General features: G+C 44.1%; 1 protein-coding gene across 1 annotated transcript in view; it reads right to left on the reverse strand.

The window, feature by feature from the left end:
- Positions 1-346: 346 nt before the first annotated feature.
- Positions 347-22750, reverse strand: part of LOC126235589 (dehydrogenase/reductase SDR family member 11-like) — a 47044-nt gene continuing 24640 nt past the window's right edge. The window contains exons 4-6 of the mRNA XM_049944302.1: positions 8128-8257; positions 1712-1841; positions 347-427 (exon numbers count right to left, since the gene is read on the reverse strand). Of these exons, the coding sequence (XP_049800259.1) occupies positions 347-427; positions 1712-1841; positions 8128-8257 (341 nt within the window). The remainder of the gene's footprint in view (positions 428-1711; positions 1842-8127; positions 8258-22750) is intronic.

Consider the following 22750-nt stretch of genomic DNA (forward strand, 5'->3'; position numbering starts at 1 on the left):
CAGATCACAGCATCTTCTTCCTGTCGGTTAAATTTCGCTTCTGTAGCACGTCATCATTGTGGTGTAGCAATTTTAATGGCCAATAGTGTATATCCGGGATGGCTGAATGACCATTATAGATCTGTAGCTGCCGTGAGGTGGAGTCACAAATCACACTTCTGCATCACGTGCAGCTGCAGTCGAATTGGAGAACTGACTCAGCACAGCCGTATCATGCACGATACGACCTTCTGACGCAACCTGAGACACAGGTGAGGTCCACAAAACTCTTCTCGGTATCTTGAAAGGTCGAGAACCTGAGAACCGACGACTTGGCACCGTGGCTGTTGTGACCAGCCTGCTGCAACTAGAGATCAGGCGGGTCTTCCAGTTGCAGCAACAGAGTCATGAATGCTAGCATGCGAGTATACACTCCCGACCATGGACCCTGTGTGCACATCAATTTACGTTTTGGGCTATTGGGATTTTAGATACACGGAGAGGCTTTCAAGGGACCATGGATGCAACGAGCAATCGACCAGTAGTACTTTAATCGTCGTACTGACGAAGTATCCAAAATTATTTCTCCAGTGACGTGCGTGATACGAGTGCGTCCACGTAGTATATTTAGTAAATTTCATGCGTTTCTATGTTTAATAGGGTTAATCTCGCGTTTTTATAAATGTGATTTCATCCAGTCATCAGCGCAATAGTTGCTCACTGAACAGCCAGTTGCGCAGCTCTTGAAAGCAGCAGCGACCATTGGTGACCCATCACGAGTCTGGAAACTCGCATTAGACACCTCAGGTGTCACTTGTTTACCCCATGTGCTCTGTTTCCAAGGCACCTCCTACTGCACCCGACGCGGTGGATCCGCCCTCACACCATCGTCAGTGGCAGGTAGTAACGCTGTCGCATAGCACGAGGTGGACGGCCGATGTGGAGACTGGCCGCCTGGCCTCGCCCATTCACCCTGTGAGTGAACAGATGGCCGCTCCTTCAGCAGTGCCCAAGCAGGCTCACGGGGGGAGCTGTTTACTGGTTATTAGGAGCCATCTGGCAGGGGAGGTGAAAACTGCTGGACTCGTGTCAGGGGTGCAAGGAGAGTTCGCAGTTTGCAACATCGTTCCCAGAGCTGGTCGGTGTTCTTTGGTTTGGAGCCGAGTGAGGGATCTCAACCAAATTCTTCGTCGACTCTGTGACGACCTTGGGTGCAGATTTCTGGACGTGCTTTATCGTGTGGGGATTTGTAGGACACTCCTTGACAGACAGGTCAGGGGTGCGCTACACAAAGGAAGCAGCTACTCGGACAGCAGAGTACTCGTGGAGAGCACATGAGGTTTTTGTTTAGCAAGGCAGTAGTCTGAGGTTCTCTGATGAACACTCGTCAGTCGATCTACAGACAGGGAGGTCAAACTGACTTCAGAGTAGAGCCATTTCGACTGTCACAATTTTATGTGTAAACTGTCGAAGTATTCGTAATAAAGTTCCCAAATTTACTGTCCTCCAAGACTCATATTATTCTATCACGAAGCCTGGATACTTATAATGTGCTTTTAACTTCACTCCATTTCCTTTCCTGCAATTTATATATAATTGTTTGAACTGTATATTTACCGGGTTGGAAAATTTTCTATGATTGAATAGTATATTTACGTAACCGCAAAATTAAGAAACACCAGTCTTGCTCGGAGACTTTGAAATGTAACAACGTAATGCATTTGAAACTTACCCCACACCGTATCTTTCTGTTCCTGGCAACCAGGTCCTTCCGCAGTCCTTCAAGCAGAGCCTTGACAGCATGCTTGCTGGCGTAGTACATCGAGTACAGTGGATCGAATGGCATGATGTGACCAGCTATACTGGAAGCAAGAAAAAGGAACAAATTTGTACTGCCTGTACTATATGGATGGAAATTGTATACTGTGTAAGACGGCAAGATTTAACCACCAAACATGAATAATTTTCACAATTCGTATTTCATTTACTTCGGGGAGCGAAAGCTAGCGAATTCTTAACCGTTTCTTGGTTGATACTTGGTAGCCTCATACTGACATTTCAATGGAGATGCAAGCTGAGACTCTAATTTTCTGACAGACAGGCGAAAGTGCGACTTCACGGTCACAGTGATCGACAAGGAACAAGGCCTGTGGGAAGCCAGTTTCCTGGATCTAAAAGCAGAATGCTGGTAGTTTACAGCCCAAGACAGTCGCCTCGTCGCGAGGCCGGTGGGAAAGGACTTCTCGTGATTGACCTGTGGTCGCTAAGGAGGCTTAGGCGAGATGATGCTGAAAGTATGAGATTGTAGAGATAGAATCTTCCTGGTGCCATGAGCAGTCTTTTTTAGCATAAGGAACGTACGTAGGATGCCTGCCGCAAATGAATGCTAACGTCCGAAAGAAGTTCTTATGCGAAGTGCCAAGCCGCATTTCTGCCAAAAGACACGTTAACGTATTCGGTTAGTTCAATTGCAGATGGTGGAGGTGTCATAATATTTTCTAGAAGTTTCTGTTGACCTGAACATGAGCTGAAAGAGGTTGAGTGATAGCTTCATGACGTGTAGAGTGGAAGATACTCCATTTGTAATGGGGGCTGTGATTGGCTGTAGGAGAATTCACACTAACGACGCGAGATTTACTCTAAACTGGACGCGTCACGGCGGGGGGGCTCTCTTGGTGGTGTCGGTAGGACATATTTGGCTAGACAGCGATTTTGAGAGCTCTCTGGTGAGCGTCAGTGAGTGATAAACTTAGGTGGATAGCGTTTTGAGACATGGCTGGCGAGGTGTCAGAAAACTGTCTGAGCATTAGATTCGAATGTGCAGACGTTGCCACTAGGAACTGCATCATTCGTCTCTCTATGGACAGAGACACGAACCTGTGCTTGTGCGTGGAGGCGGAGGCATTACAAAGAGCTTCTTTACGAGCTCACACTTAAAAAAAGTCTCTGATCCTGTTTTATACGTAAGTCGAATATTTAATTCGTCATTACACAAGTGGCCTCGACCTCAGGAGGTTGCAGACGCCATTTTACGTCCTCTGTGTAGTCAGAATTTTCAGCTACGCAACACACTTTGTCTCTGCGACCACTGGCAGCAGTTCCCAGATAATCGCTGCAGAATTGTTCTTCACAGAATTGAATTCGGCAATATACGCACCACGAATCGGCACATAGGAACTCTTTTAACAGTACGTGTGTTAAGTTCCATTTCTTTGATCGCAGAGCCGTTCATTGTCAGTGCCAGTAAGGGTAGAGTCTTTCGTAACTTCCATGTTAATCAGTATCAGCCGCTTAAGTGTTTCTGTCGTATAAGCGAGGACGCGATTCCGAGTCACGTCATGAACGTTTTGACAATCTCAAATTTAGGTTAGTGAGTTGGAGTTAACGTTCTGTCTCAATGAATGTTCACTTTGCATTGTATCTTTGATAGTTGTTTTTATAAGAAAAGTATTATCAGTGCCCGGTTGTTCTACTCTTCCTAGAATTAGACTCCAGTCACCGATCTTGGTCAATTTAGAGTGGAGTATCGTCACAGCTTGGGGACTACCGCAGCTGGGGACTGTCATTGGGATGGCTAATTTAGTTCACTTATTCGGCGATACCACACCGTTGCCATCACGTCATTTACTGCTATCAAACATAATCATCCGCAGTTAGAAGGGGTAGTATTGGCACTGAAGTGACAGGACCCTTACGAACGCCGGCCGAAGTGGCCGTGCGGTTAAAGGCGCTGCAGTCTGGAACCGCAAGACCGCTACGGTCGCAGGTTCGAATCCTGCCTCGGGCATGGATGTTTGTGATGTCCTTAGGTTAGTTAGGTTTAACTAGTTCTAAGTTCTAGGGGACTAATGACCTCAGAAGTTGAGTCCCATAGTGCTCAGAGCCATTTGAACCATTTGAACCCTTACGAACACGAGTCTGTATTTATCATTATTTTCTATCCTTAAAATACATAAACTTCAGCGTGATACTTAAGAAGTTCCAGGTTCCTCCCTACCAACCACTGGAACGAAACAGAGGGTTACGTGTGAGGAGAATGTTTGATAGATTCGACCTGTGCAGGAACTGATACACCAGATGTGCTGTACATTTAGTTCCTCCGTGGAGTTTTTCGTTGATGAATATTACTAATGTTAGTTTCAACTCTGCAGCATGTTGTTGGTCGTAACAGTGAGCAAGTCACAGTATTTAGCACTATTGGGCATTGGTTTTGGCACATGATGCGTTAGTACACAGATATAGCAAAATGCATGGAGCTCTACAGGGAGTAGGTTATGAAGATCTGTAGGTTACAATAATTGAGCGCCTTCGTTTCTATAGTTCGAGTGAACACAAAAAAGTATACTATGAGTTTGTTTTTCTTTTTTGCTAAATGGTCCTACACAGGACAGGGACGGTGCCTCGCATTAAAGTCTTCTCTATGTTGCGGACTTGAAACCATCTGTCATGCACTTCCTCAGGTCTAAGCGAAGAAGTTTTAATGCTCCGTCGATTTCGGTGTTACTAGGACAAACACTAGTTCAGTTTAACAATGATCTTGTTAGGAAATCAATGGTGGTGACCTTGAAGGAATTATTCTGGCTTGGGCCTTAAAATAAACAAAGAAACCACAGGAAATTTTCATGGGGATCGCTGGACGGGGGTTTAAAATCCACACCTCCGCCTTTTTTATCCACCACACCGTCTCGCGCAATGCGAATTTTCCTGTTTCCTTAGATGCACGAGAATTCTACATCGTAGCAGAATGCTACATTACTTTCACAGAATCCGCCTTTTAAAGGGAAGTGAAGACAGACCCGTTGTAACGATTCCTTCAATCGGGAAAACCTGATATAATGCAAATATTTTCTTCTGACAATCAATCGTCTTATCTACACCGGTGCCCAAAATTCAAGCAACAAACGCAAATAGTGCAAGATTGCGTTAATTTTGCAACAAAAGAATATAAACAGGTGGCAGTAAAGTAGAAACAACGTAAAAAATACAGAAGGCAAACAACTGCACCATTTATAACGGTAGACAAAGATGTTCTTCGTTTTTTCCAACTTAATTCATTTTCACACACATTCCGACAACTGGTTAATGCACTTAGCATGGGGTGTTACCACCTCTGGCAGCAATATATGTCTGACTAAGAGTGGTGATGCTGTGAGTGATGTCATCAGTCTCATGTTGAGGCAATAACGCCAATTTTTTCTGCAGAGCTGTTCGGAAGTTTTCAAGGGTGGTTGGGGGATGCTGACGTGATACAACCTGTCTTTGTAGCACATCCCAGACGTGTTTCATAGGATTCAAATCGGGGGAGCGAGCAGTATCATCCGCTTCCAAAAGAATATCAATCACCCGTGCTCTAAAAGTCGAGCAGTATCATCCATCAGTACGAAGTACGGGCCCACAACTCCTCGCAAGAACCAGACATGAGGTCACAGGCTCTCGGCGCGATACCTGGCATCAGATAAACATTGCCTGTTCACTCGTACAATTTTATGAAGAGGTGTTAGGGTAGCCAGCGTAATCCCTGCTCACATCATTAGGAATCCTCCTCGATACCGCTGTCTTTCCTCAATGTTTGGGTTCCGAAAATGTGTTCTACGCTCCCTCCAGATGCGCCTGCGTCGATAATCACTCTCCAGACCAAAAGGGGACTCATCTGTGCAAAGAACATTGGCCCACTATGGCATGTTGATGGTACTTCTGAGAAGACGTGTCAGAGGTACACACATACAGCAGATCTCAGACAGTAAAGACCTCTATGCTGTAGCCATGCACCTCTATGCTGTAGCCATGCACTACTAAGAAGGTCCGTCGTGCTCTTACAGCCAAATAATGGTTCTCTCTTTCTAATATTACACGTGGTAGGCCCCGGCCTGGTCATCGGGATACAGTTTCGATCTCTGTAAACAACAGAACGATTCACATTAAGCCATCGGGGTACATTAGTTTGTGACTGTCCTGCTTCCATTCTTTTTACGGCTCTCCACTGCAAAGAGTCTGATAGGCGACTCCTCTGTGCAACACTGCACCGTCTCTGACAGTGTACACCACGACCGTGGATGTTGGGCGACTCGACAAATACTACCTCGTTTGATGGGTGCACTGACGTCATCGTTGGCGTGCTTGTCCGTTGACCGGAATGCTATCTTTCATGCAGATAACGATTGTACGGACATCTGTTGACATTTTGTATGATTATATCGTTAATCAGACACAGGAAGGGAAAGTAATGGTTTGTTGCTTTAATTTTGAACACCAGTGTAGACAATGGAGATAAGAGTCAGCTTTCATGTTCCTTAATAAACACACAAAAATACAAGAACTTCTAGTCCTTTTCTAAACATGAGACGTTGATTGGAAATTGAGCAACTAAAACGCCCAACAACAACAAAACATAATCGTAATGAATATTTTGTAAATTGGGCAGTTGTTAAATTTTGCATCAAATGCAGATAAAACTAAAGTCTGACGAGGTCGGCTGTCATAGACAGTAGATAACCGACCGTCACTCTCGCACACTCACACACATACACATACACACACACACACACACACACGCACACACACACACACACACACACACACACACACACACTACCACCAACAGTAACAGCAGCGGATTAACAGTAATGATTAACAATGGTGTCAATAGTTAAGTGAAAGAATATAAACTCTAAAAATAAAACATCAACTGCAAATCTTCAAGTGTTACCTTAACCCAGATAAAAATTACACTGTTTGTAAAAAGTGAGGTAGTGTTTGTTATTTCGGTAGCTATTAATATGTACCAGTACTTCGAGAAGCCGGTATTCGGGAAACAGAAATCATTTTATTATTCTTCAACGACAGTACACAGTGATATCACCACCTGTAATTCTACTGTCCGAATAGTAAAGAAAGTAGCTAGTCTTCTAATAAAGAAAGCTAAATGCGGTGTAATGTTAGGCCTAACAGGAAATGTATCACGCACGTGTATAACCCTGTACGAATATTTGGAAGAGTGTATTTGCAAGATGACATTGCTTGTGGTTTTTCAAACCAAGATTCAATTTTTATATCGCGAAAAATCATTTCTAGTTTTATAGCTGGGGAGCTAATCTACATATCCTGAAAAAAAGTATATTTAAAGATGTTCATTTTTCTGCTCTGATTATCTGGTGAACGTGTAAAACCGAAATAGTTACGATAGCTCTAAAAAAAATTTAAAAAAAAATGGAAAAGTACTAGAACACAAATATCTGTAACTTAAGAGCTAGCCTCAACTCAGGCGTAATGCAACAATATAATTTAAGCTGTGTGGTAATAGAAAGTTGGTTTACTAAGTGTAGTAAAAAATCAAGGAAAAAAGTTTGCTCGGTAAACAACTCACCTTACTTCTTGACATTGTCTCCTATGAGGGACACACACTTGGTCCAGCGATCTTCCATCTTTGTCATCCCATCAACAGAAAGAGGTTCTGTCAGACTCTGCGAAATACTCGTTGACTGCAGCTGTCAGTTTTTCATTTGTTGAAAAATCCTTACCAGCAAGCCAAAATTTCAAGTTAGGGAACAGGAAAAAGTAACTTAGAGCTGAGGTTGGTGTACAAGGCGAATGAGGAAGCAGTTCAAAGCCCATTTCACACCATTATCGCTGATATGTGGGATGGAACATTATACTGCTGAAAGAGTACTTTTTCGTGTGCCAACCTAGGTTTTCTTCAGCCAACACAAGTTTCAAACGATCGAGGAATGGAGCATAATAGGTTTCAGGTTCGGGTCTACGTTTTCCCAAGTAATCTATGAGGATTATTCCTTGAGAATCGCAATAAACAGTACGGCACTGGAGAATTCTGAACCGATCTCACTTTACATTGCAACATGTATTTGCTACATGATGAAGAGGAGTACTGTAATCCAAGAACTGTCAAGAAACTTATTAGTTCCTCCCTAAGGTACCTCATGAAATGTTCTTCATGTCAGAGCTATCGCAGGTGTCAGTGCAGAATTCAAGCTTAGGGCGGTTTTGAGGTACCAGATACAATGATTCTCACGCGGTACCTGATGTCGATGTTTATTGGAAGCTATATAAATGCTGATTGGCTCTATGTTTAAGAATGCCTCTATACAGTCTCACAAGACGAAAATACATCGCTATAGACGCTTTGAGGTCTACCTGCATATGTGGATGACGAAGCCGTCGTCGACTCCCCTGTCCAGCATCCTCTGGACGGCCTCCCTCGTGCAGACGGACAGCCCCAGGACGTTGACGTCCAGTGTGTGCCGCCACTCGGCTGTCTGTCCAGCTGGGAACACAGCATGCCGCCATCATCAGTCAGCAATAAAGCGAAGGACGAGGGCGGCAGTGAAACCGTGTGAACTGACACATCATACGAAATGCTTATGCTATTAAAGTTACTGATCCTGTATTCAATGAAGCTACTCAGAACAGTGTAGTGACAGAGCATCGTCGTTTAAGCTTATTCTGTAATCCTCGTCGCAAGAAGTCGAGTGCACACTGTTGTATCTACGTCTTCACAGCCATTTTATGTCAGCAGTAATATCAATTTGAGACTCTGAAGACAGTCTTCCACGGGGTCCAACCTGCAAAAGTCGGAGGGTGTCACATCTGCACTGTACGATGCGTAAGGGATCTTGATCCAGTCTAAGAAGGTGCCAGATTAGCTGCCAAAGATTCGTGCGGTTGGGCATTACCATTGTGAATTTGGATCGCTTCCGTGTTCTTGTGTAATCTCTTCGTGGTAATGCTTGTGAAAGGTGATCGTGTCTCTCGCTATTTATGAACAGCGGCATTACAGAAAATCAAGAACCGCGTCCTTATTATTCCAAAAATATAAATAATGAATTTTTTTGCTGCTGTCTGCCTCTTACATTTGTTTAGTATTCGGATGGAGATACGTCGCTTGTACCTGGATCTTTTTCATTCTGGATTATATACAGGGTGGTTGGAAACAGTCTGAAAAGCTTTAGAGGGTGTTGCAGAGTAGGCTGAGTTGAGAAACAATTGTTAAGAAAAGAACTCGATTCGTTGCTCCGTTTCGGAAATAGTAAGCGCTGAAGGTCCCTGAGCGCGCAAATTCAAGCAGCCCTCCAGATAAAGTTAGTATCAGTTGTTATAGCATGGATGCCAACTTACGATACTGCTCAGCCTTTGGCCCTGGTTCCATCCTTACTACCGTCCCGTGTCTAATTATTGTGTCGCTCTCTTGCTCGGTATTCGGGAAACAAACGAACATGTTTGGCGGCACTGTCTCTGGCGAGCCTCTTGAATTTGCGCGCTCAAGCCCCAACGGCCTTATTGGCTAACTTCCACTGTCTTTTATTCGGACACGGCGCAACTTACCCTGAAACAGGATGACGTGCTATTCAGACAGTTTCTGACAACTCTTTATATTCACGTTTCGTCAGTAGATGGGATACAACCATGTTTTTATTGGCTTCCAATACTTGCAAACATCATCACGATAAAGAATGACAGCCAAAACAGTTGGCTGTCATCCTTTATCGTGAAGAATTTCAACAGTTGCTGTTGCAGCCATGTTTAAAATCTTGACTTGCAAACATCTCTTTATCAGTCTCAATCGAATAGGGCCACGGTTTCTGACAGTACAAATTTTCTTCCACTCTGCGTAATGCTTTTGGAACGCAGACCATGTTTTTAGAAAGCTCTCAGGTTTTTAAACCATTGTCTGCGTAAATAGAGTCGTCTTCTTGGTCAGGATTTGTATCAATGATTTTTGTTTAAAGTGTCCCACTTTTGAAACAATATGTAACACTGTAATTCCGTTACTATCAAAAACTTTTGTTTCATTATATTTCATGAATCTGATATTTTATTTTTCAATTTCAGTATTGCGTAAATGTTTTGAAGGAATCATCATAAATCATTTGTAACTGATATTTTATCAGAAAGGTGTCTAAAATCGAACATGCAATAAATATACGAATTTGAACTACAAAGAACACAGCTAAAACAAAACAAGTTGCCTCTAGTGAGACGATCGTAAAAATAAATCAATCGTACTGTGCGAATGGAACCTGTTGCCTAATTGAAAAAGACTCAGCTTAAACAAAAATTATTGAAACAGGTTCTGTAGGTTAAAGATATCTATAATACCAAAGGTATACATAATTGCTGCGTTACAAAATGGTAAATACGAACAATATTGAAGAAGGAAGTTAATGCAAGTCGCATCACAAAGCTGCACTGCTAGTACACAACCTGAACATCCAGGTCTTTTACCTACCTTGGTCCACTGTCTAGTCGATGAATGTTCGTTCGTCTCGTTATTTACAAACTGCGTTTGAGAATCAAAGTGGTTGTGCCAAACTTACAGTAATGAATGCGGCAGGGAATGATTCCATCGTATAACACTGATTAAAAATAGTTAAAAGTAAGAGGGCAGATGGACAAGCATTAGCTCGCCCTCTCGGATCAATCCAACAAGTAAAACGGTATTAAGAATGAGATATTCACTCTGCAGCGGAGTGTGCGCTGATATGAAACTTCCTGGCAGATTAAAACTGTGTGCCCGACCGAGACTCGAACTCGGGACCTTTGCCTTTCGCGGGCAAGTGCTCTACCATCTGAGCTACCGAAGCACGGCTCACGCCCGGTACTCACAGCTTTACTTCTGCCAGTATCTCATCTCCTACCTTCCAAACTTTACAGAAGCTCTCCTGCGAACCTTGCAGAACTAGCACTCCTGAAAGAAAGGATACTGCGGAGACATGGCTTAGCCACAGCCTGGGGGATGTTTCCAGAATGAGATATTCACTCTGCAGCGGAGAGTGCGCTGATATGAAACTTCCTGGCAGATTAAAACTGTGTGCCCGACCGAGACTCGAACTCGGGACCTTTGCCTTTCGCGGGCAAGTGCTCTACCATCTGAGCTACCGAAGCACGACTCATGCCCGGTACTCACAGCTTTACTTCTGCCAGTATCTCATCTCCTACCTTCCAAACTTTACAGAAGCTAGGTTCGCAGGAGAGCTTCTGTAAAGTTTGGAAGGTAGGAAATGAGATACTGGCAGAAGTAAAGCTGTGAGTACCGGGCGTGAGTCGCGCTTCGGTAGCTCAGATGGTAGAGCACTTGCCCGCGAAAGGCAAAGGTCCCGAGTTCGAGTCTCGGTCGGGCACACAGTTTTAATCTGCCAGGAAGTTTCAAAACGGTATTAACTTGGTATATAGTGTCTCTCTCTCTATTTTAGTCGATTCCCACTCTCCATGACCCCCTGAACTACAGCACGCCAATTCCTTCTGTCCTGCATTTTCTCCTGTAGACTTTCCAGGTTCTAATGCATTACTGATGTGACGCCATCGATTCATCTCATCCTTGGCACTCCTCTTCCTTTTCCTCCGATCTTGCCCAGCATTACCGTCTTTTCCATAGAATGATGTCTTCTCGTAATGTGTCCAAACAAGGTCTGCTTTTTTTTGTTTCAGTACTGTACCGTCTAAGCAACAGTGTGGTTTTATTTGCTGTATTCGTACTCTTTGCAGTCCATGGAACTCTTAAGTATTTTCTTCCAATACCACAATTCAGAGGTACCTATTCCACGCCGTTCAGCCTCTCTTGCGATCCAGGGCATATCAGTATATCACAATTTACTATACGGATTTTTGTTTTAAATTTGCGTCTCTACTCCTTAAAACACTGTCAAAGTTGTACCTCCCCTCTCCTCAAAGCAATAACGGTCTCTTGATTTCGTGGCTGCATTCGCCATCACAGAAAATACTTCCATTTTTTCTCCTCCCGTATGCCATGAAATGATACGTGCAGTTGCATAATTTGAGTTTTCTTGACGTTCTCCTTCAGACCAGCCTTTGTACTTCCTCCTTTCACCTTCAGTAAGAGGGTGTTTAACTCTCTTTCGCGTTCTGCAATCAGTGTGGTGTCACCTGCATATGTAAGATTGCTTATATCTATCTCAGCTATTTGCATTCCAGTTTATTCTTCATCTAGCCCAGCATTCCTCATAATGTCCACTGTTGAGCCAACTGACCGATACCTGGGACCGAGACTCATACTGACCCACTCCCTAAGAATGTGCGTCTTAACATTTTAACATTAAAGGCCGGCAGTAGGAATAAGCAGCATCCACCCCGTACGTAAGCAATTGACGACAATACCTAAATTTTATATATACACTCCTGGAAATGGAAAAAAGAACACATTGACACCGGTGTGTCAGACCCACCATACTTGCTCCGGACACTGCGAGAGGGCTGTACAAGCAATGATCACACGCACGGCACAGCGGGCACACCAGGAACCGCGGTGTTGGCCGTCGAATGGCGCTAGCTGCGCAGCATTTGTGCACCCCCGCCGTCAGTGTCAGCCAGTTTGCCGTGGCATACGGAGCTCCATCGCAGTCTTTAACACTGGTAGCATGCCGCGACAGCGTGGACGTGAACCGTATGTGCAGTTGACGGACTTTGAGCGAGGGCGTATAGTGGGCATGCGGGAGGCCGGGTGGACGTACCGCCGAATTGCTCAACACGTGGGGCGTGAGGTCTCCACAGTACATCGATGTTGTCGCCAGTGGTCGGCGGAAGGTGCACGTGCCCGTCGACCTGGGACCGGACCGCAGCGACGCACGGATGCACGCCAAGACCGTAGAATCCTACGCAGTGCCGTAGGGGACCGCACCGCCACTTCCCAGCAAATTAGGGACACTGTTGCTCCTGGGGTATCGGCGAGGACCATTCGCAACCGTCTCCATGAAGCTGGGCTACGGTCCCGCACACCGTTAGGCCGTCTTCCGCTCACGCCCCAACATCGTGCAGCCCGCCTCCAGTGGTGTCGCGACAGGCGTGAATGGAGGGACGAATGGAGACGTGTCGTCTTCAGCGATGAGAGTCGCTTCTGCCTTGGTGCCAATGATGGTCGTATGCGTGTTTGGCGCCGTGCAGGTGAGCGCCACAATCAGGACTGCATACGACCGAGGCACACAGGGCCAACACCCGGCATCATGGTGTGGGGAGCGATCTCCTACACTGGCCGTACACCACTGGTGATCGTCGAGGGGACACTGAATAGTGCACGGTACATCCAAACCGTCATCGAACCCACCGTTCTACCATTCCGAGACCGGCAAGGGAACTTGCTGTTCCAACAGGACAATGCACGTCCGCATGTATCCCGTGCCACCCAACGTGCTCTAGAAGGTGTAAGTCAACTACCCTGGCCAGCAAGATCTCCGGATCTGTCCCCCATTGAGCATGTTTGGGACTGGATGAAGCGTCGTCTCACGCGGTCTGCACGTCCAGCACGAACGCTGGTCCAACTGAGGCGCCAGGTGGAAATGGCATGGCAAGCCGTTCCACAGGACTACATCCAGCATCTCTACGATCGTCTCCATGGGAGAATAGCAGCCTGCATTGCTGCGAAAGGTGGATATACACTGTACTAGTGCCGACATTGTGCATGCTCTGTTGCCTGTGTCTATGTGCCTGTGGTTCTGTCAGTGTGATCATGTGATGTATCTGACCCCAGGAATGTGTCAATAAAGTTTCCCCTTCCTGGGACAATGAATTCACGGTGTTCTTATTTCAATTTCCAGGAGTGTAATTGGAAGGAGAAACAGCCTCGGTCGTATTTTTTTGTTTTATTATCCGCAAAATCGATTTTCGGTCACTTAGTGACCATCCTCAGTGCTGTAAGATACAATTAAAATTGTTAGCACTGGTATTAACAAGCTTAGAGCTAAGTGACCGAAAATCGATTTTGCGGATAATAAAACAAAAAAATACGGCCAAGCTTAGAGTTTGTTAATACCAGTGCTAACAATTTTAATTGTATGTTACAGCACTGAGGATGGTCACTAAGTGACCGAAAATCGATTTTGCGGATAATAAAACAAAAAAATACGACCAAGGCTATTTCTCCTTCCAATTATAACCATTATCTGGTCGTGGTGCACAGAACACTCCATGGAGTCGGCAATCAATAACATTTATAGCACACTATAATTATTCTTCATCTACCTAATTTTTTTCTATGTCATATTCATTTATTTAGGAATTCCATTAAAAATAGCTGCGAGAAGTCGCTTAGTTTCAGAATTACGCTCAGAAAACGCTACGTATTTTGAGTATTTTATAGTGTAGCGGTTCCTTTTATTATGCTAATGACTTACTTTCAAATAAAGTGTTCCCAAACGTATGGAAGAAATTAGAAGTTGATCTCAGGTGAGCTGCCTCTTTTAGGGGCCAAACATAAAAATCGGCTTACTTACGATTTAACCAGCACAAAATCAAGACTGGTACGCAACTAAATATGTGAAATTATGTATAAAGCAACCGAATATGTAAAAGAAATCTGTATGAGTGACTATACATTTACTTCCATACATGGAATTTCTTCTTTCCTCTGTTATGAAATAACTTGAACTGTCACATCGGAGTAATAAGAGTAATGTTAATGTATCGTGGCCGCACTTGTGGAAGTACCCAGGTCATACTATTATTTATTTTTTTTTTACAATCGTATTGACCAACTAGGATTTTTTATTATTATTTTTTTTTTCAAATGCAACTAGCTATCTACATTTCTTTCTTCGGCATATTTGCACCTTTTTATTGTCTGATTTCGAGCTGTGCACACATAAGTGGCATTGAGAGCAAGGGGGGAAGGGGGGGGGGAACCATGACACCGTTCAGGGAGGCGGCAGATTTTTGAAAGCGGCAAAATTTTAAGTTTTAATGTGGCTCTAAGAGGACGAAGGAAACAAGACAATGAAAGTTTTCCATAAGTGAATAAATATGACATACAAATCACTCATAAAATCTAGTGTCTTAGTGGAAATTATCTACGGAAACAGATAACAAATGAAGTGCCGGTTTTCCTTGCGTGCGTCTTTTAAAACAGAAAATATTGCTAGTGGCGGTGTTGCGTTCCCTATTAATTCTTCACTGCCTCTATACAACATTTGACATGCACCTACGTCAGCTTGAAAGCCCCTACAGAAGGGAAACACTTCATAATAAAGAAATAAAGGTGTCAGCTCGTGATGACCTTACAGTTCCTAAACAACAACCTTAAACACCTGTAGCAACGTCAATGAGGAAGACATTTTGTAATAAATAAATAACGAATTAGTAAAATATTCACTGCACGTCACATACCATAACCTTTTGACTACAGACATTCTGATTCAGTGATGTTTACAGGGGAACATTAAAATATTATTCACTTCAGGCGCCTACAGAAACTGGCGGTAGATTTCTGAGACGTTAATCATCTACAGTAGATCCCTAATGAACTCAGAATCGCACCATGAGTGGGTGAAGATCTCCAGAAGATTAAAATTTGTCAAAAATGTAGATGCAGGAGCCCTGGAAATATTAAATGTGGAAACCCGGCATCGGTAAGGTGTAATCAAACACCTTATAGCAATTGTTCATTTTTTGAATAGATAGTCTTCCTTTGAATGGAACGTCAGACAAAATGTTTATTCAGAACTATGAGAATTTCTTGAAACTGGCAGTGATAATAATAAAAAAAATTCTGGGCAAACATGCAAGGAAGGCAGCTCGTGGTAAAGAAATGTCATAAAATTATCTCGGGAAACTCATACAAAGTGGCATAATTCGCAATCTCTGTTAAAAACTGAGAATAAAATATTTTTATTGAAAGCTACTAAATATTACAGTATGATTTTGGGCTATGCACCAGACATTTTTGGTGTATCTCAAAGGAAAATGATAGTGAGTTTACTTAATTGGATTCTACTGATGATATCAACGATACAAATATTCGTGAACATTTTCTTGCTTAGTGCCTGTAAGGGATACATCTGGTTTGGTGCTTCAACAAAGGTACTCGTAAAACACAAAAAAAAAAAAAAATGAAATTACTTTTGACAGACGTGAAGGGGCAGCGCAGTGATGACTGTACTAATATGAAAGGCAAGAACATGGGAATGTAAAAGCGAACTTTGGATAAATCCTCAAGCATTTCAGGTTCCCTGTAGTAGTTATTCCCTGATTCTAGTCGTGAATAATGCTGCAAAGGCATCGTGCTACGCGGTTTCCTTCGTTTGTTTGGTGAGAAAAATTTTTGGTTTCTCTTCTGCATCTACGCGACGGTGGGCAAGGTTTGTTGGTCATAGACGAGGGGCGTTCAATAGGTAATGCAGCGTTTCTTTTCTGAAAGCAGGTTGGTTCTATTCAGGATTCTATTAAACCTTATTATTTCCCACTCTTTTGGTACAAATCCCTATTTTTCAACATTATCTCCATTCAGTGTGACGGCCTCACACCACCTTGCTGGGAGAGCCAGTATGCCGACATGGTCCCATTGCACTGCACGACATCGGAGGCATTGGACCAACTAGACGTCGGGAGGTGCGAGAACCTGGCCGTAGGGTGGGTGAGGAAGAAAGGTCCAACGAAGTTCTGCATGCTTCTCTCGGGTGCGCAGACGTGTGTGAGGCTTTCGATTGTCTTGGAGAAGGAGCAGTTTGTTTGCATTTTTGTGGCGACGAATACACTGAAGTCGTTTCTTCAGTTTCCTGAAGGTAACAGAATGCAGATCAGAGTTGATCGTTGCACCGTGATGGAGGGCAGCAAACAGAATAACCCCCTGAGAGTCCCAAATGGCCGTCACCATGACTTTATTGTCTGAGGATGGGGCTTTGAACTTTTTCTTCGGAGGTGATGTGGTGTGGCGTGACTCCATGGACTGCTCCTTTATTTCGAGGTGATGAGCCCATTTATCATCGCCTGTGAGGCTGTTCTTACTAATAATCGCCTCGATCAACCTCTTAACGGGCAAGCAATTCCACGCAGATGGTTCTTCGTTGTTATTCTTTGGTCTTCTGTCAGTTGGCGAGGAACCCATCGGAAACACATCTTTCAGTACTCCAATTGGAGAACGACTGCGTATTTGATTGTGATCCGTCGATCACCTCAAACGAGAGTGGCCACTCGTTGCAACAGGTGGAGCGTGACAGCTGTGTGTGGCCGCCCACGAAGCGGGAGATCGTGAGGTTTCGCGCGACTTTTTTTGCAATGATGACAGACACCTCACCCTACGACTAATCTTACTTTTGTTCAGCGCCACGTCTCCACAGACATTTTGCAACCTATTACCAACAACTGTGAGTCTCTGGTTTTCCGCCGAAGGTGACTCAAGAACAACTCTCGGCTTGCAAAGCACCGCTATTTTGAATTCTACTTATGGTGCCGCCAAATGTTGAAACTTCATAAAACTACAGGGGTGAAGCGGAAATATTCCACCACGTCCCACAGCAAATTCCGCATTTTGTCAGCTGGAATTGGGTGGGATAACGAAGTGTTGCATTACTTGTTGAACGCCCCTTACATGTATCCTAAAGTTGAAGTCATTGACTAAAGCAAGGTGGGAAGGTAGATTTGATGGAGTTATCCATCTTTAGTACAAAATATATGACACTAGCGATGCACTGGTTGAAGTAAGCGAAGACGAAAATAGGAACATAATGGGTGCACGTGAGGATGGCAATTTGGCAGACTTTAGCCGTGCTTTCCTTTGTTGTACCCCAATATTTGTTCTGTCTCACGGCGAAATAGCTAGCCAAATGCAAACCAGTATTGTTACAGGTCCTATTTCACTTGCTATCGTCTGTCCACTTTGTCTTGTTTTTTGAGAGCCACAGTTCTGTTAGGAATTTTTTGACTTAATTCTAAACGTTTCGTGCCTTTTGCAACTTCTGCCATAGTCGGCGCTCTACCACTGTTCAGCGTTGCAGCGAACATTCGGTCAGTGCGCGGCTAACAGGTGTGCGGGCGTTTCTTTGCCTTTGTGTACCACATGTGAAGATAACCGTCTACGTACATATGCACTCCGTCTTCAGGCCACGAGTGGTCTACCGGGACCATCCGACCGCCGTGTCATCCTCAGTAGAGGATGCGGATAGGAAGGGCTTGGGTCAGCACACCGCTCTCCCGGTCGTTATGATGGTATTTTTGACCGAAGCCGCTACTAATCGGTCGAGTAGCTCCTCAATTGGCATCACGAGGCTGAGTGCAACCCGAAAAATGGCAACAGCGCATGGCAGCTATGATGGTGACCCATCCATGTGCCGACCACGCCCGAAAGCGCTTAACTTCGGTGATCTCACGGGAACCGGTGTATCCACTGCGGCAGGGCCGTTGCCTACGTACATGTGCACTGACACAAAACTTTCTGTCCCGCTCATCATGTGAATTACAGCAAGCAATCGGTACGAAGCGCAACCATGCACATTAGACGTAATGTGAGATTTCTACTGTCCTCTGCTCCCCCGCCTGTCACTGCCCCCGTGGCGGTCATGGTGATCCTCCCTAAGCTCTGCACGCTTGCCTCTCCTCAGGGAACAAGAAAGAGGGAACAGATTTTAGTTATACACTCTGCAACTGACATCACTTAATTCTGGTTGACGTAATTAACTTTGGAGTTATAGCTCAAAATATTTCAGACTGTAAACGTTTCACTTCTGTTTTACTGATTGGTTTCCCAGTCTTAAATACGTATTCACATCCAAAAGAGCTATAATGACGTGTGGAATGTGAAAATAAGACGTCAAGGATTAATGATGTCGTGAGTAACGGAAGATGGGGTGCCTTGTCTCTTGTTCCTTGATCATTGTTCGGAGCCTCGACCGCATCCACAGGGTTCACACAAAGTCCCTTTACCCCCTATGTAATGCAGAGATGCTAAATTGTTCTTTTATTCTTGTAGACACTCACGTAAATCTAAATCATTGCTAATGAGTGCACTTGCACCTTCAAGGAACGGATCGTAATGACCACGTGTGCTAACGAACGACCACATTCAGCAAAATCAATAAGAAATATTATTCTAGATTTCAGTGCACTATTTCACAAGCCTTCCCTACCAAACCCAACAATTTTATGGTGTGAGAAGAAGCCATTTCAGCTGAATGTATAAAACATAAGATGCGCTCTTGAAGACCATAAACACTAATGCAAACGTATGTGGAGGTTGCAGTGTCTGTCGAACGTTCGCCAAAACAAGTCCATTCGTAAGCGGGCAGAGGAATTGGGAATTCCGTACTCTACATTACAAAATCATATGAGGAATGATTACAAGCTAAAGGCATTTAAACCTTCGTTTGCTAACGAATTGAATGGTAACGGTATCCAGAAAGACATTAGGCTTGTGTGGCTGAATGCTCTTCCTTCAAGGGGCAAAGTGTTTTTCTCGGACAAGTGTGCAATATATCGCGGTGCAAGAGCCAGAAACGTTTCTGGAATAAAGAACACGAATATTTTTAAGATGAACTTGAACACAACCCACCATATATCATGACATTGGCTGCAATTTCTGCAACCCACTTGGTAGCTCCATATTTCTTCAACGGTCCTGTGAATCACACTGCTTATATCACCATGTAACGCGATTGGTTTATACCGCATCTGCACGATCGGAAACTTCTCGATTGTGTGTGGTTTCAGCAGGATAGGTCACCAGTCCATTCTGTTATCGCCGTTAGAAAATGCTTCAGTGAGATATTTCATTATAAACGGACTGGATGTTGTTCTGTCCATACGCCTGTACCTTTGGAGTGGCCGCTCCGAAGTCTTGATCTGTCATCCAGTGTGCAATTCGTTTTAAGGGGTTCATTAAACCGAAGGTTTCTGTCGCACGTTGCGAGACAGAAGTGTGTAAGAATTCTATTCGACGTACGTTTACTGCCATCATGCAAGAAATTTGGAGGAGAATTTCACATCTTGCATGTAAGAGAATCATACTATGTTGTGAAAACGATGACGTACCCAGACACTCTGGAATAAATAATTAAGAACAGTCACACAACCTCAAAGTTGTCCTCTGTCATGCTGCCATATAAACACAGTGTCACTGTCTAAGTATATACGGACACTCCATAGGGGGTAATGGGACTTTGTGATCACTCATTGGTCTTCCGGGTAATCCATGCCCCAAAATTCGAAGCTGTATGACGGCTCGGAAGTTCTTAATTGGTGAGAACATGAGACAAATTTTTTTCCACAAATTATTAATAAAAAAGATTTTTCTTCATTTGCGAAGATTTACAATCACACAGTAAACATTTGGAATTATCATTTTTCCTCACGTATGCTTAAAAATAATATTTGACCGTGGAAAACATCTGAAAACCTATCACGATCTTCTAGAATCCACTGCACGCAGAGTCGCCCCTTTCCAAATGTGGACCAACAGACTTCTAAGCAATTGATCATTATGTTTTGGCTTACCAGTGTGTGTAAAATAGGTGATATTTATTTAATAAGATTTTACCAATTGTTGGGAAGGCATCGAGGAAAGTAACAACTATCTGAGATCAGAGATAATCATACCGAATGGCTGTTTATTCTGGCTATAGTAACGCTATATTAATCTGTGTCGCGTACCAGGATAACTGTCTAGGCCTGTACAGCACACGTCTTGGAGACTCATTCAGACCCCAGCCAGATAGGCCCAATCTTGAGCCGCTACTGCCACTGTTAATCAATGGACGACAGCCTTCAGAAATATGAAATGTATTCGAAGTTGCGGTTATGCGCAAGTATCAGCTGTATAATGGAATGATTGTAACTGTCGCTGTACGGAAATTACCAGAGATCAGAACAAAACAGACTAGCAGATGGGCGTTATATGAGGCAAATTCCACAGATTGGAATACTGTAATAGGTGGGTATCACCCTCATACTGCAATACTACAGTTACTGTAATTGTCAGCCTGTATCCCAGTTCGAGGTAGTTCCTGCTTATACGTATATAGGACGAAATTAAGCCTCCCTCGTGTGTGTGTGTGTCCTAAGAAATTCCTCCCGTTTATTTTTCGTTCAAATTCCATGAGCTATGAACAACAGCTACGTGTCCTATCGCTAGTCACAACAACTGGTTTATCTCGCATTGTGTTTGCCGTTTCAACATGGCATTGACTTATCTGCCCTCCTGTGAACGCCTAATACTATTAGTTTTCTTTGGCTACGTAGTCTATAGCTGGGCTCATGATATGGCTTACCGGCACACACTGCCTTTACTATTTCATCGTGGAACTGCCTCATCTGCCATCTTGGAACGTCGTAGACGGCTGGTTTGCTTTCGGCATTTTCCCAGAGTAGCTTATGATTCTTTTCTGTGTTGTACCTGCTGCCTCTTTTCTTCTTTCATTGACTGAGCGTATCAAACTTTGTGAAGTGAACAATGCTTTATTGAAGTATCAATATTATGTGACAGTTTTGCTTCTTATGCTACATGTAGTTTGTACAACAAAAATGAGCAGTGGTGGCTTCTATGAGGCCGCGCGCGCGATCGTAATGGCGCCATTTCTGCGCGTTCCATCGATTGTGGCCCTCGTCGTATCATCTTTGCTTGGTTGTGTGTTACCTCTGGGGCTGTGTGGTAAGGAGTGGTGTATGGAAGACGGATCTGGACGGGTGTGTCTGATTACCCGGCGTACTGACGGTTGCAGAGAGTTGAAACCGTTGACCGTTAGTCCGCTGGTGCCCGCCTTTTCCTGCAGCGTTTACCGTCGCTGCCGGTCGTTACGAAATGCATCAGTTAATTGTGGTGGCCTAAATACGCCGAGGTGTACTGAACCTCTTGTTAGAGCTACGAGCAGGAGGGCAGTATTATCCAGTGCCTACTTGGAGTCCTGAAGCTATTGACCTCCTTCGCATTTATGTGAAATCACGTACGAAGACTGTTCAGTAACCACTCTACTTAAAGACTGTTAATTCTCCTACAGTGCTAGCTGGCTAGGAATCCGGTTCTTTAATGCCTTTCAGTGACACCTTTTGGGCCTGTGTGTGTCATTCTGGAGTTTTTTGTAAGCGCCAAGGTAGTATTTTGCAATGGTGATCTAGTACCTGAAAGCATTGTTATCATTGAGTATTTGATACTAGTGAGTGTAATTTTTGTTTGTTGTAGACCTAATGGCCCTTCCTAGAACGAGTTATTGGTTTTGGCTTGTAACTGAAGTGCTGTGCAGTCAGTCTCAAGATATGCACGTGTGGGTCGTGTGTGTGTGTGTGTGTTTGCACCCCCCCCCCCCCACTCCATGTTGATGAGCCCTTCGGATTGTAGGTGTACATTTTAACCGACGATCTGCCATTTGGCGCGTAGCAAATTACAGTGTCCTTTAGTTACTAAGAGGCCCCAGTAAAGGTACAACTTGTCTTTTTGGCCTTGTTTCAATTATTATGTAATTACTGTTTTAAATGACTTTTTACATTTTCTAGGAAGGTTAACTTGCAATGTTTATGAGCGGGCCGCTGGAGGACGACGGTTCAATCCCGTCTCCGGATATCCTGATTTAGGTTTTCCGTGATTTCCCTAAATCCTTTCAGGCAAATGCCGGGATGGTTCCTTTGAAAGGGCACGGCCGATTTCCTTCCCCGTCCATCGCTAACCCGAGCTTGCGCTCCGTCTCTAATGACCTGGTTGTCGACGGGACGTTAAACACTAATCTCCTCCTACTCCTCCTCCTATACTGGAGTTTTAATAGTTGGTTTCCTTGAAAATAATTTTAATTGTCCGTTAAAATACGACTGTGCATTTTAATTTCTATCAATCTTTTCTGCTGTTTGTTGACAGCTTTGTATCGGAAGCGGTTGGGGCCTTACTGTTCCGTTGGTCCGATGCAGCGACGCGTTTCCCTTCTGCTTCGGCGGCTTTCCCGTCAACGCACGAGGCCTAAGTGTTGGCAGGTCACACACGCTTCTGCGGATCTCCCATTTCAACCTCAAGCTGAGGAGTTTATTGCCATTCTTTTGGTATCATGCCGTGGCGGGGTTTTTG

Source organism: Schistocerca nitens, chromosome 2 (assembly GCF_023898315.1).
Source record: "Schistocerca nitens isolate TAMUIC-IGC-003100 chromosome 2, iqSchNite1.1, whole genome shotgun sequence".
Taxonomy (NCBI): domain Eukaryota; kingdom Metazoa; phylum Arthropoda; class Insecta; order Orthoptera; family Acrididae; genus Schistocerca; species Schistocerca nitens.